The 15,221-nt window shown below is 33.8% G+C and overlaps 1 protein-coding gene across 1 annotated transcript in view; it reads left to right on the forward strand.

Annotated features, from left to right (window-relative positions):
* The window catches only part of LOC138700421 (uncharacterized), a 928,427-nt gene that overhangs the window by 67,778 nt on the left and 845,428 nt on the right, over nt 1-15,221 (forward strand). Inside the window, exon 3 of the mRNA XM_069827038.1 lies at nt 4,100-4,192. Coding sequence (XP_069683139.1) covers nt 4,100-4,192 — 93 coding nt within the window. The remainder of the gene's footprint in view (nt 1-4,099; nt 4,193-15,221) is intronic.

Consider the following 15,221-nt stretch of genomic DNA (forward strand, 5'->3'; position numbering starts at 1 on the left):
CAGGGGGCGCAATTAGACAAAATTAGTAACTTTTCTCCTATTTAACAGATTTTTATGAAATTTTACACAGCAGTTACAGGTAGCATACATGTTTTGTATACAAGCTCTCGTTACGTTGGTATAAGGGGAACCACCCCTTATAGTGGGGGCGCAATTAGACAAAATTAGTAACTTTTCTCCTATTTAACAAATTTTTATGAAATTTTACAGAGCAGTTACAAGTAGCATATATGTTTTGTATATAAGCTCTGATTACGCTCGTATAAGGGGAACTACCCCATACAGGAGGCGCAATTAGACAAAATTAGTAACTTTTCTCCTATTTAACAGATTTTTATGAAATTTTACAAAGTAGTTACAGGTAGCATGTATGTTTTGTATACAAGCTCTCGTTACGTTGGTATAAGGGGAACTACCCCTTATAGGGGGGCGCAATTAAACAAAATTAGTAACTTTTCTCGTATTTGATAGATTTGTACGAAATTTTACAAAACAGTTACAAGGAATATATATGTTTTGTATACAAGTTCTGATTACGTTGGTATAAGGAGAACTACCCCTTTTAGGGGGCACAATTAGACAAAATTAGTAACTTTCCTCCTATTTAACAAATTTTTATGAAATTTTACAAAGTAGTTACAGATAGCATGTATGTTTTGTATACAAGCTCTCATTACGTTGGTCTAACTGTAACCACCCCTTATAGGGGGGAGCAATAAGACAAAATTAGTAACTTTTGTCCTATCTAACAGATTTTTATGAAATTTTATACAGTAGTTACACTTAGTACATTTGTTTCGTGTACAAACTCTGTTTACGTTGACATGAACAGAAGTGCCCCTTACAGGGGGATGCATTTAGACAAAATCTTATGGGGAGAAAAATGTTACATTTTAGGTACTATTGCACCTTTTGGACACTCGGGAAGCTTATTTGGTACATAATTAACAAGCTGTCATCTGAATTCCCTTAATTATACTGCGGAAGCAGATTCGGTTCACAGATATTGAAATAACTGCAACCGAGCAAAATTGCACTACTGCACCTCGAAAGAATAGTGCTCATAAATTATTACTTCCGCAAATCTGCGCACCTTAAGACTAGATTTAAAATAGAGGTAAATAGTGAAGGAAGTGAAAAAAAATCATTTTTGGACGAACCAAAGAGGGGTTTTTTTTTTCTCTAGCTTAGCAAAGTCTGCACTCAATGGTTAAATTTACATTTTGTCCCGTATTCATTCATGCTAATTTTACATACTATAATAACATTAAATGTAACAAAAACAAACAGTGTTACATACCCAAATAACTACTTGAAATGTTGATACCAAATATGAATGGAATCGACCATTTACAACAGAGTTACAGCACAAGGAAAACGGCAGCCTGGCGGAGCTTGCTGAATAAGAATGCTGGGTGGCGAAATGTGGCATGTTACCGGCTTCTTATCTCGCTATGCAGCCACCTCCGCTGATTAAGATTATCAATTGAGTGTTACTCAGTTATATAGGAAAAATAATTTAAGGGTTTAATTTCATTTTTTTACATGTCATTTTTCTGCATTTGTCCTCCTAAATATGGATTTTAAGACCACTGTGCGCCGGCGAGGTCTTCCTGTGTCTCTAGATCGTAGGGGTTTATATCGCATTACTTGTTTTGCCGGTCTATTATTCATCATTCTTAGTATATGGTCATGCCATTTTTTTATTATTCATGATCTTGTCATTTAAATTATATATATTCAGCTGATCTCGTATTTCTTTACTTCTCATATGGTCTGTGAGAGAGAGTCCAGCCACAATTCTAAAAAACTTAATTTATGCAGTTTCTATAGTTCTTCTATCCTTTCTATTCATTACCCAGTTCTCCGAGCCATAAGTCAAAACTGGTACTGCCATAGTTTTGCAGAATTTTAGCATTGTTTCTTTCTGTGTTTTATTTTTTAAGGTTCTCTTGATAGTTCCACATATATTTTGGAATTTATTAACTTTGTTTTTCAGGTCTTCTTCGTAATTAAATGTAACTTTGCAGCCTAAATAATTAAGCTGTTGTACCTGTTCTACTATTTTATCATCAATCAATATTTTAGACCTTCTCGGGTATTCATAAAAGCTTTGTGCTTGTAAATTCTTTGAGATCAGTTCCATTTAATCTAATGTCGTAGGGAAACTGAGGGCTATTGTGTGTACTAACTTAATTACACTGCTTTACTAACATTAAATATTAGTTTATTTGCATTAAACCAACAATTCATTAACTTTAACACTGTGTTAGAAGTGTTTATGAAGTGATCATATTATTTACTGAAATAATGATACTTATATAATCTGCAAATAATATTACGGCTGAGATTTAAATTATTACTATAAGATAGAAATAAGAATGGATATAAAATTGATTCATAGAGTAGTTCATGTATAATATTGTTTAAATTCTGAGTGATTTAATTTATTAAAAACAATGAAAATGTACAGTAGTGGCAAAAAAATCGAAGTGGGCCTTGTAGCTGATTTCAGAGCCTTGTTCACTCCAGAGCGTCGGTGCATATTCCTTGGACCCGAAACCACCTGTGCAGTTGAACAACAGCCACGCAGCTGGTTACTGTTTTCGTCCGGTTTTTTTTTTGCCACTACTGACAAAATGTTGGGTTGCGCCGCGTCTGAATATTTTGTCAGTAGTTGCAAAAAAAACCGGACGAAAATAGTAACCAGCTGCGTGGCTGTTGTTCAACTACACAGGTGGTTTCGGATCCAAGGTATATGCACCGAAGCTGTGGAGTGAACAAGCGTCTGAAATCAGCTATAAGGGTCGGTCCGGTTTTTTTGCCACTACTGCACCTAAAATTATCTTGACGCTTATGGAATTTTCTTTATAGACTGGAAACTAGTAGAATTCTTCGCACTCTGTTGAGCATTTCTAATTATATGGAGTGAGGTGTGCTAAGGGCCACTCTTGTCCTCAATATTCATGAAGAAACTTCGAGTTGTTGTTAATAAATAATAATACTTACTTACGGGCTTTTAAGGAACCCGGAGGTTCATTGCCGCCCTCACATAAGCCCGCCATTGGTCCCTATCCTGAGCAATATTAATCCAGTCTCTACCATCATATCCCACCTCCCTCAAATCCATTTCAATATTATCTTCCCATCTACGTCTCGGCCTCCCCAAAGATCTTTTTCCCTCCGGCCTCCCAACTAACATTCTATATGCATTTCTGGATTCACCCATACGTGCTACATGCCCTGCCCATCTCAAACGTCTGGATTTAATGTTCCTAATTATGTCAGGTGAAGAATACAATGCGTGCAGCTCTGCGTTGTATAACTTTCTCCATTCTCCTGTAACCTCATCCCTCTTAGCCCCAAATATTTTCCTAAGAACCTTATTCTCAAACACCCTTAATCTCTGTTCCTCTCTCAAAGTGAGAGTCCAAGTTTCACAGCCATACAGAACAACCGGTAATATAACTGTTTTATAAATTCTAACTTCCAGATTTTTAGACAGCAGACTAGATGACAAAAGCTTCTCAACCGAATAATAACACGCATTTCCCATATTTATTCTCTGTTTAATTTCCTCCCGAGTGTCATTTATATTTGTTACTAATAAATAATAATAATAATAATAATAATAATAATAATAATAATAATAATAATAATAATAATAGCTTTGTAAAGTGTCACGTCAAGGTAATGAAACCATCTGTTTTCCAAATGTAAGGTCAAGAAAACATAAAGCTCTAGAGATTCAGTCTTTGGTCAAAGCCTCATGAAATGTGTATTCTGAAAGTGGTTTGATTAGTATTCTCTATATAATGAAGTATTATACTTTTAAAACAAAAGTTTTCCGCACGTTCCCTTTATTTAACATAAATTACGAATTCAAATTAAATAGCTGTTACAAGTGCACTTCTGCTGTTGCATAATGTGGGGAGTTTGACTCTGGGCGGATTTATCCTCTCTTCCATACGACTCGGGTTTTATATACCAAGTCGACAAGATTAGCAGTAGTCAGTGTTTGCTGAAGACGATTACAATATATTATTTTCCTTTTTTTACGTTGTTTTGAAACTGATGCTATTGTCATCTCTCTCTATAGGTTATCGTCCTAATGATAACAACCAGCTCCTGCATAATCGTGGAATGCAAGCCCGCATACCAGGCCAGCAGCAAATCTCCCAGCGAGACGAAGGTAAGAGGATTAGCCTTTCTGTGTTCCCTGCCCCACTATTATTGTTCCGGCGATCATGGGCATTCCAATGTGCGGTACACGACTGGCCGTCGGAATGCATAAGCGCTTTCTTAAACATTACTTTTTCTTTTGCGAGATTCTTCTATACGCTATTTTTTTTTAATTTTCATTTATTATGTCTTTTTTTATTTGCTTTATATTTGCTACATTTTCTGTCTTGGTTATCCTAGTTAAATATATGTTTAATACAGTAGTGAAATAAAAAGAAATGCCATAAATTTGTAAGAAAAACAATAATTACACTGGTCAACAGGGATTTTGTTAAATGTAAAATTTCTGCTGTTTCTTATATAATTTGATCTGCTGATTTCAAAAATGAAGTCAGAATTTTTCTATCACCCACTATTTCTTTTTTGTAATTTTAGAAAAATTGGTTTGTTTTTAGTGCTATAGGTATACAGTCCTTAACATGCTAATGGAAAGAAAATAGTTCAAATAATTCATTTTATTGCTTTAATAATTGACCTATAAATTTGGATAATTTAATTTGTTGCCTGTGAAGTCAGAATTCATAAAAACGAATTTTATTCTCATTAGACTGTATTCATTTTCAGTTGAGTTGGAGCTTACATGAAACAAGTTTCATAATCTGTGTTTTCCTTGTCCTAATTCTAAGTAGGCCTATGGTCAAAGTATCTTATAAAGTGAAACATATCTTGAAATACTGTGTAAATCACATAAAACGTTTAACTTATATCAAACTTTCAAATTTGTATTAAACTTAACAATATATGTTGAAGTTAGTTATTCACTTAGTGTAAATGACAAAATCAGATATCTTTTGTAAAACAACTAGGCAACTTCGGAATTGTGCCATCAACCAAACTACTAGTAATCTTGATTTCTGCATTCGTTGCGTGTTTAAACGTCTTTCTGAAATACGTATTCATGAGCCTATTTTACTTCAAGGACATAAAATTGACAGTGTCTCTATATTCATTTCTGTTAAGGTTATCTATTACATAACATTCTAACAATATTCTCAATGAAATAAAAAGTCTAAACCAGTTTTGAAATGTCTTTTCCAGAATGTTTGTTTGTCGTTAACTAAACTAATAGTCGGAATAATTACGAATTTTTTTTATCTCTATAAGAGAGAGCAATGCAAACAATTCGTTAACTATTTTCTTCCCCGTTCTTATTAAAATATACAAAAATATATACCTAAAAGTGTATGAACACGTAACCTCCTCATATTTCCAGCGCTTAAACAAACTTCAGGATTTTTTTTCAATGAAGAAATTAATGTTTGGTACAGTTTGGAGTTTGTGGGATATGTATTTCAATTAGGCTTGCGGCTATTTTAACCTGAAATATTAAAGTTAAAATGAACACTGTAAGTTACAACGATGAGAAAATGAAATTTAATAATTTGTACGAGTAAAATAATAAAGAATGAAACATGTAGGATTTTTTATCAGAAGATACGTTGTCCAATTATACGAACATAGTTAAAAGTAATACAAGAATATCGAATTAAACAATTTCTGCAACATCAACATTCATTAAGAGTGTAAAGTAAATTTTTCTGCTGTGCATTCTGGATAGTATCTGACGAACTACGTTGTCTGCATTTCTCGGCATTATTGACATCTATGAGCCCGCAGGTAGAGACGGGGTAAATAACAGAAACTTAAGGGCCCTGCCATTTGATGAAAGACTTCTGAAGAAAATTTATTTTGAAAAATCAAACTTAGAACAAAATTGAAATTATGATGCCACACGAAAAATTATTGAGACAAAACAAGTTTTTTTAATGTCACTAAAATATCTTTTCTTTTAATTTTTATTTTAATAGATTATTTTACGACGCTTTATCAACATCTTAGGTTATTTAGCGTCTGAATGGGATGAAGGTGATAATGCCGGTGAAATGAATCCGGGATCCAGCACCGAAAGTTACCCAGCATTTGCTCACATTGGGTTGAGGGAAAACCCCGGAAAAACCTCAACCAGGTAACTTGCCCCGACCGGGAATCGAATTCAGGCCACCTGATTTCGTGGCTTTCGCAGCCAGACGCGCTAACCGTTACTCCACAGGTGTGGACTGTTATTTTATTGAAAATGAATTAGTTACATCTCTCATAACAGTGAATTGCTTATGTATGGTCAAAAACTGAAATTTACACAAATAGAAAGCAAAGGTTTACTGCCATATAATTATGTTAGTTATATTTCAGAAACTGTTATTAAATATTCAAGTAGTTACAGCTGAATTTATCCAGCAGTTAAACTCGCAGTAGTGTCAGAGTTGTAAGCTCCAAAACCGGTTGTGGAGCTAGAGTCGGAGCGTGAACTTGCTTGTGTCTGTGAAAACACCGGAGCACGCAACGAGTCTAGTGGAGCGCTCCGCTCCGTTTAGTCTCTGTCTGACGACGCTGACTGTTAAAGGATGGCGTTATTTATATAGAAAGGAAGAAATGTGAATGTGCAGATTTTAACAGCCTATTCTTTAAACACGGTACAACAAAAAATTCTAATACTGTTTTAGTCCAAAATGAACAATTTTCTCAGAAAAAATACTTTTCCTTAAATGTTAACACTGTTTTACTCGAGAAGTATAATATTCGTACTATTTTCACTTTTATCATTATAGAAACTAACGAATGATTAATTCCTTTGCAGTTTTAAAATAAAATGGACAGTTTTCTTGCAATTTAAATTAAAACATTGACACGTATTATTAATGCCTGCCTCTAGGAAGTCTGACAACCTGACAAGCTTATTGATATGACTAAGAGGACGGAATGCTGTTACTGAGAGCGAGTTCTTCTGTATTCGTAGGTATGCCGGCGATGCGCTGTTGCCGAAGGTCACTTAAAGTGTATCATACATGTTTGTTATCATTTTAATATAGCAAAACTCGCGAATACAAATCAAACGAGTGGTCGAACAGATCTGTAGTTGCTCTCAATGTCGAGATTTTACTGAGAGAGTCAGTGTGGCACGGCTAATTTTATACGAAACTTCGGCGCCCTCATGCTTATAGCGAGGGGAGGTGACGTCATTGGGAGTAATAAAACAAGTTACATTGGTTCATAGGCTAACTATTAATAGCATTAGCATTCAGCTGTGGCTCAGCAAATATAGGGATTTGGAAAGTTTGTTTGTTTCAGCACAGATCCCGGAACGGGTGCCCATACTCGGTGCGAGGAAATGTGTATTGTCTATCAGAATTTAAAAAAAGAGTCATTACTTATATACTTATGGTTTTTAGAGACTCTGAAGTTCATTGACGCCCTCACATAAACCTGTCAAGAGCAAGAGTAATCCAGTCTCTATCATCATATCCCACCTCCCTCAAATTCATTTTAATATTATCCTCTCATCTACGTCTCGGCCTCCCCAAATCTTTTTTTTCCTCCGCCATCCCAAGTACATGCAGTTTTGAATTCGCCCATACGTGCTATATGATCTGCCCATCTCAAACGTCAGGATTTAATGTTCCTAATTATGTCAGGTGAAGAATACAATGTGTGCAGTTCTGCGTTATGTAGTTTTCTCCATTCTCCTGTAACTTCATTCCTCTTAGTCCCAAATATTTTCCTAAGCACCTTATTCTCAAACACCCTTAATCTCTGTTTCTATTTCAAAATGAGGGTTCAAGTTTCACAACCATACAGAACAACCGGTAATATAACTGTTTTACAAATTTTAACTTTCAGGTTTTTTTAGAGCAGAGCGGATGACAAAAACTTCCAAACCGAATAATAATAACAGGCATTTCTCATATTTATTCTGATTAAAAAAAAGTATAATTTTAACATTCACATCACTTTTAAGCGTCTTTTTGTGTAAAAGAAAATTAATATCAGAAATAATTACATTATACATACAAATTTTTTATTTATATCTGTGACATTTCGGTACTGCGCAATAATAAATGAAAACAAATTTCTTACAATTGAGATTATGAAGGAATGACTTGCGTGTGGAATTCCGGAACTAGAAACTAATCTTATTTGTATTAATATTAAATAATTTCATTTAAGTGTTTTGAATATTAGTTTAAGAAAACATATTACAGAGAGCAATATAATAGACGTTTGAGATGGGCAGGGCATGTATCACGTATGGGAGAATCCAGAAATGCATATGGAGTGTTAGTTGGGTGGCCATTGTAAAAAAAACCTTTGGGGAGGCCGAGACGTTGATGATAGGATAATATTAAAATGAATTTGAGGGAGGTGGGGTATGACGGTAGAGACTGGGTTAATCTTGCTCAGGAAAGGGTTCGATGGCGGACTTAGGGGAGAGTTGGGTAGTATCGGACAACGGGTAATATCGAACAGTGAGTTTTTTTCATCTACCACCAGATTATAGTACCTGAATGACATGGTTACGTTTCTGTGATGTCGCATACAGAAACGTAACCATGTTATTCAGGTATTACCATCTGGTGGTAGATGAAAAAAAACGCACTGTGTAATATTACCCGATGTCCGATACTACCTAACTCTCCCCTATGTCAGGGAGGCAATGAACCTTCGGATTCTCTAAAAACCATTTGTAAGTATAACAATTCGCAACATGATAAAGGAATTGAATTGACGCGGAAACTACAACGTTTAATGTGATCGCATGTGTCATTTTCTTGACACCCATTTTCTTTTAAATTAAAGTTGTTGAACAAATCATGAGAATTTATTACCATAACAACCAAGAAGGCCTTTAAAGTACAGGATAAAACGAGATCTGACCCCCATCTGGAATGAAGAACAATAGAAACTAATTACAGCATATTGTGTGCTTGGCTCACAACCGATTACGAAGCAAATCAATAGCAACTGCTAGTACACATTTATCATAATCAGATGCATGATAGAGTTATATTTCAGTGGAGCATATTGATTTATAATCCAATATTAGCAAAGCGATAACCAACCGGTGTTTGAACTTATGCAATTATTCCTGTCGATGCTCGTTTGTTTTGCCAATATTGATACGTAACTGGGAATACAATTTATAAAAAAGGAAAAGGGAGGAAGAGAGAGACGCCTACAGCGTCTAAGGCGTTTCACGACTCAGGAACCAATTTTAATATACTTGTAAATATTCGTAGCCTATTCCACAAATTAAGATTGGACAAAAAAGAGGCTGTAAATGCCAAAGAGAAAAATACTTGAAAACAGAGCTTTCTCGTGCAGCTAGTAAAGTAATACCACAGTCTAGTGTATACAGTCAGTAAGCTCAATATGTAGTAAATATGCATCCATAGATAGTTGCTAATCACTAGGATCGCTACTATAGCCTCATTACAGACAATGCGAAACAGTACCGGCAGTCTATTGTTCCTAGCTCCCTCACAACTCAAGCTTCGTGACTGTATATACTAGACTGGGTAATATCATGCATTTTGCACATCTATGGGAGAAGCTAGGTTCTAAATAAAATTAAAATGGAATTTATCCTCTTTGCTTACTGCATAGAACCAGTCATTTTGGAAACACTAGTTTTCAAATATATTGGCACTTACGGCCTTTCTTTATGTCCAGTCGTCAAATATGAGTACAATTCCATATTAGAATTTTAATTTTATCGATAATTAAAATAAACGTTGTCCTATAAACTGTATACAGTTACAAACTACACATTTTATTTATTAACCAATAAAATTGCTTTTAGAAACATTCTCTCAGATTAATTATGCGCAACTATAGATTAACAGGTATATTTTCCTTCGCAAATTCACAAGGAATTCGGTTATTTTTACAGTCATACCAAAGTAATATATGAGGAGCTCCGTTCCAAACTATATTAAGTCCACTGATGTAATTTTTTCAGGAGAGAAGAGAAACTGTTTATGTGACAACTAAGAGAGATAAATTAGAATAATAAAATTGTCTAGAATTCAGAAAATATCATGGACATAATACGGTTTGACGTGAACATAAAGAAAGGAACACAATTTCTTCCTCAATATTTGTAAAAATTTAAGCAAAGTTATTGTGTAAGTAACAGGTAACACTTCTTGATTTACTCCTACGCAATATTGAATCAGAAGATAATGTTCATTAATGCTAAATTTGTACATTACTGTTACCATTAAGCTTACTTCTGAATATCGTGTTTACCTAAAAATTTTCAGTTTATCTTCTGGAAAGACAAAAAAAAACACCAGTCATGTTTTTTAAAGTAACAAACAAAAGTACAATCTTTAATATTAATTGGTTTTGGTCAAAATACGGTTTGACGCGGACGAAGATGTGGACATAATACGGTTTGCATTCTTTTGAAGGAGCTGTAATACATTAGACCCAAACAGGCTTCACAGCATGACAGCGCATATTCAGAACTATACTAAATCATTTAATACTCAATTTTGTTCACGGGAGGACTTGATACGGTTTGGAATGGACCTCCTCATATATTTTTTACTTAGTTATTTAACAACGCTGTATTAACTACGAGATCATTTATATATGCTTTCAGAAAGTCAAAATGGATTTAGGAAAGGAAGATCTTGTGCCGATTGTATATTCTCCATAAATAAAATAATAGAGAAATATAGAGAACATAATCTACCAACATATATGATTTTTGTGAATTATGAAAAATCATTTGACAATGTTTGCAGAAACAAAGTATGGATCATAATGAAACTGAAAGGTATTCCACAACATTTAATATCAGCAATTAAATGTTTATACGTTCAAAATAAAATTGTAATTGGAACGACATCAATGGAAAGAAAGAATATAGCAGCAACAATAAATAAAGGAGTAAGACAAGGGTGTCCACTTTCACCGTCACTTTTTAATATTTATATTGACAAAATCGTAATGGATTGGCAGATGGATTTAAATGAACATTTTAAAATTAAAATATATATATATATATATATATATATATATATATATATATTCGTAGATACATTGCTCTTTGCGGACGACCAAGTTTTAATATCCAGTTCTGAAAACGGGGCACAGAGAGCTCTATTCCAATTAAATAATATAAGTAAAAGTTTTAGCTTAAATATTTCAATTAACAAAACAAAAGTTTTAGCATTTAGAGGAGCAGATACATTAAGAGCCAAAATTGTCTTGGAAGGAAAAATTATTGAACTGATAAATTGTTTCAATTATCTTGGGTGCAACATTTCTTATATGAAGAATGAAGATATTCAAAACAAGATTAATAAATTCAGCAATGTATGCGGTGTCATTAATAGATCCCTAAAAGGTACTAGAAAAGAAACAAAAATTAAATTTTATAAGGTAATGGCAGTGCCAATGTTGCTTTATGGGTCTGAATTTTGGATCCTGACTAAAAAAGAAGAAAGAAGAACAGAAGCAGCAGAGATGAAATTTCTAAGATCTGTAGCAGGTTACACCTTATTGGATAGGAAAAGAAGTGAAGATATAAGGGAGGAACTAAGCATTTTTAAATTAATAGACCGAATAAAACAATATAGAAACGGTTGGAAACAACATATACAAAGAATGGAAGCAGACCGCATACCAAAACTGATGATGAACTAAAACCTAATAGGTAGAAGAAATGTTGGTAGGCCGAAAACAAGATGGGCTCAAAAATGTTAAAAAATGAGACCGGAACGAGCCTTATAAGGCTTAATCCATGATCATGATGATGATGATCATTTATATAGGCTCTAACAATACTAGAGCGTTGGTACGTTTAGCCAAAGGCCCCGAAACAATTATTCCATCGAAATTATTCATGCATCTAGGTGTTATTTTCCCTTATGAACCTGAAACAAACTGGGCTTCAAACGAAAGCTTCTGTATTCTGAATGATTACTACACATTATTTCGACGATCCGTTAGCACTTTTCGACTTCAGTTTAATTAAGATATATTACAGTAAACTAAACACTTACGAAAATATAAGCCTATGTGTCTACTCTCTACGATCCTTCATAACATGTGCGTGTGAAGTCTTTTTACATGTATTTTTCTCGTATTTACATGAAAGTATTGGCGACTGTACATGTTAAAATATTAGTAATAATCAAATAAATTAGGCATTTTTCTGTAAAATACACACATTCATTCAAGACATAAAATTAGATATAACGTGTCAAGAACTACAACAAAACAGAAACAAATATAAATAAGAAATTGTCGAATATTAGACTTGAATTTCATTCTTTAGTAAGCAACAGTCTCAGTATTATCACACGTGTCTTTCTATGTTTCTATAGATTGTCATCGACGCTTAGAAATGAACCGAAAACATATTTTTCTATTAAAGGACAGCAGTTGTCCAGTGCAACGCGTTCAAAACATTTCACTGGAACAAGAAGCTCTCGCAGCCTTTTGTATAGACTTTTGAGAAGAATATTGAGAATTATTTCCCTGTACCTTCTACTCATATGTTTTTCACATTTATTACAGACGTCTCTGTCATTCCATAGTGGCATGTCATTAATTAAAATAAATTTATATAATTAATTATGCTACGCCTTCTGGCCACTCGCAGAAATGAAGACATACAAACTGTACAGAGTACAATCTTGTTAACGTTACATATTATAATCTACGTAATGTATTTTTTTAACTTACGAGATAATTTTCAACTTCAACATGTACTGTGATTTTTATTTCTCGAAATCTAGATGTAACCTGTTTATATAAACTCACTTGGATTTACAGTCACATTATCCTGGTTATCAACTATTGTGTTTTTCTTGACATAACTGTTGTTTTCAGGCAAGGGAACCACTATTTTCTGTCCGTCTTGTTATAAATAGCAGTGGGTTATTGACAATTAAAAGACGAAGCATTTTGTGACGTATATTCGGTCATTAAACTGCAAACTTACTTTGTCAGTTGATATCATAAATTACTTCTCTATTGGGGTTAGATCAGGAAATCAAGAAAGAAACTTAACACTGTCTTTCTTCCGATCCATCTGTCAGGAAAAGTTTTACTGAGATAAGCTCTGGCATATTCATGATAATGAGGAGGAGTCCAATCCTGTTGAAAAATCATCTGCTTCATGAGCATACAGCATATGAATGTGGGGAACGATTTCTTCCAGAAGAAGGTTTAGGTAGACAGCGCCGGCAACATTCTTAGCAAAGAAGAAAGGTCCCACCAAACTTATGTACTCCAAAAGCCAGCAAAGTTAGCTATAGTGCAACAAGAAATTGAAAGAGAATGTGCTTACATCTCTCCAAACCTATTAGTAGATGTTTGTGATGGCGTCAGAAATGCTTAGAGGCAGAAAGAAGTCATTTTGAACATTTTTTAAAAGTAAATTTCTGGGTTCTTATTCTACTGATCTTCTATTCTTTCTTCTTCAACATATTACAATTTTTAGTCTGCTTCGCGTTAATAAGAAGATTTGATTAAATATCAAATGTGTATAAATATTTTCTGAACACTGCATGTTCAATCTATTACGAGAAACAAACAGTATAATTATTAATATTTTTATAAACGAAGGAGACACACTGACGGTGTAGTCAATATGCCTGAAGGAGAGGTCGAGCGTACTTCAAAGATTATTCTAATACTTCTCTTTTACAAAATAAAATAGCCTCATTGCAGAGGCATGGTATCCCCAGAGAAGTGTTCTACAGTTAAGATGACTATAAATATTGGAAAAACAAACAATTATTAAAGATTATCTGTCTAAATTTTCTTAAGAATTCTTAAACTAAAACCTTTACTTTTTTTTTTGAAGAGAGAACATTTGAATTATATTGTCAACCTAAACATAATGTGTGGTGAAAAGTTTGGTACTGGTGTCATGCAAATGATGAAGGACCGACATGTGCAGGGGGAGGATTGGCGGGATCGAGAAGGATGGCGGAAGGGAATTCAGGGCAACCGCTGAAGAGTGGAGATGCCCACAAAAGAAAAGAAAAGAAAAGAAAAGAAAAGAAAAGAAGAAAAGTTTGGTTTCTTTCACTATGTCGTCGATGTACTAAATTCTATTGTTTCGAAGCTGCATATCAGTTCATTATGGTCCAGTCTATGAGGATAGCTCTTGCTAGTGGTTCTAACAGATACAGTTCCTCCTTTACCTGCTTTCTCTGATGAAGGCGCCGATAAGAAATTCCGAAGCAATGGATGATTTTGCGTATCTCACATGGTACAAAATGCTTACTATTTTTGTCATTGTTTCATTGTGTATTTCACGTCTGGCAGTGTGGAAGAGAAGGCCTCATGGCTTTAACTCTACCATAACAGACAGACAGACAAACAGACAGATAGATACAAAAATACATACATAAATAAATACATGCATAAAAATGAAAAATAAAAATAAATAAATAAATAAATAAATAAATAAATAAATAAATAAATAAATAAATAAATAAATAAATAAATAAATAAATATCTCGCACTAAATCGAATACTATATACTATTAAAACAAAACAAAATAATAATAATAATAATAATAATGACAACAATAACAATAATAACAATAATAATAATAATAATAATAATAATAATAATAATAATAATAATAATAATAATAATGAGCAGGACTCGTGTTCCGTGGCTACTTTCGGACAAGGGTTCGAATACTTTTCGCTCTGATTACCTTGCTTTTCTTTTCTCGTTTTTTTTTCTAATTTTATTGTAAGGCGCATGTGAGGTAAATTCTATGAGAAATCCTGGAAAACAACTCGCTAAACTAAACTTTCATTGTTTCTAATTTCATTGACGTTAGATAACTGCGCAGTTGATACAATGTCTTTTAAATAGCTGGTCTAAATGTAATTAAATACATCGTTGTTTCACAGCGTTTAAGTGGGTATTTGTAGAAAAGGGAAGAAACATAAACAATTGTTATAATCTCCCTACTTCATCTCTCGTAAGTTGGTAGGTCTGGTGTTACATGCGCTCAGCAATTGTCAAGAATGACGGAAGATACTTAATTTAGTATTTCGCCGATAGGGCTGAATGCTTGGTCGCATTTGTTTGTTACGAGATGAAGAGCCTGAGTTAAAGCGGTAAGGGGAAGTAGGTTAGTGATGTGAATGCTTACATT

This window comes from Periplaneta americana, chromosome 5 (genome assembly GCF_040183065.1).
Source record: "Periplaneta americana isolate PAMFEO1 chromosome 5, P.americana_PAMFEO1_priV1, whole genome shotgun sequence".
NCBI lineage: Eukaryota > Metazoa > Arthropoda > Insecta > Blattodea > Blattidae > Periplaneta > Periplaneta americana.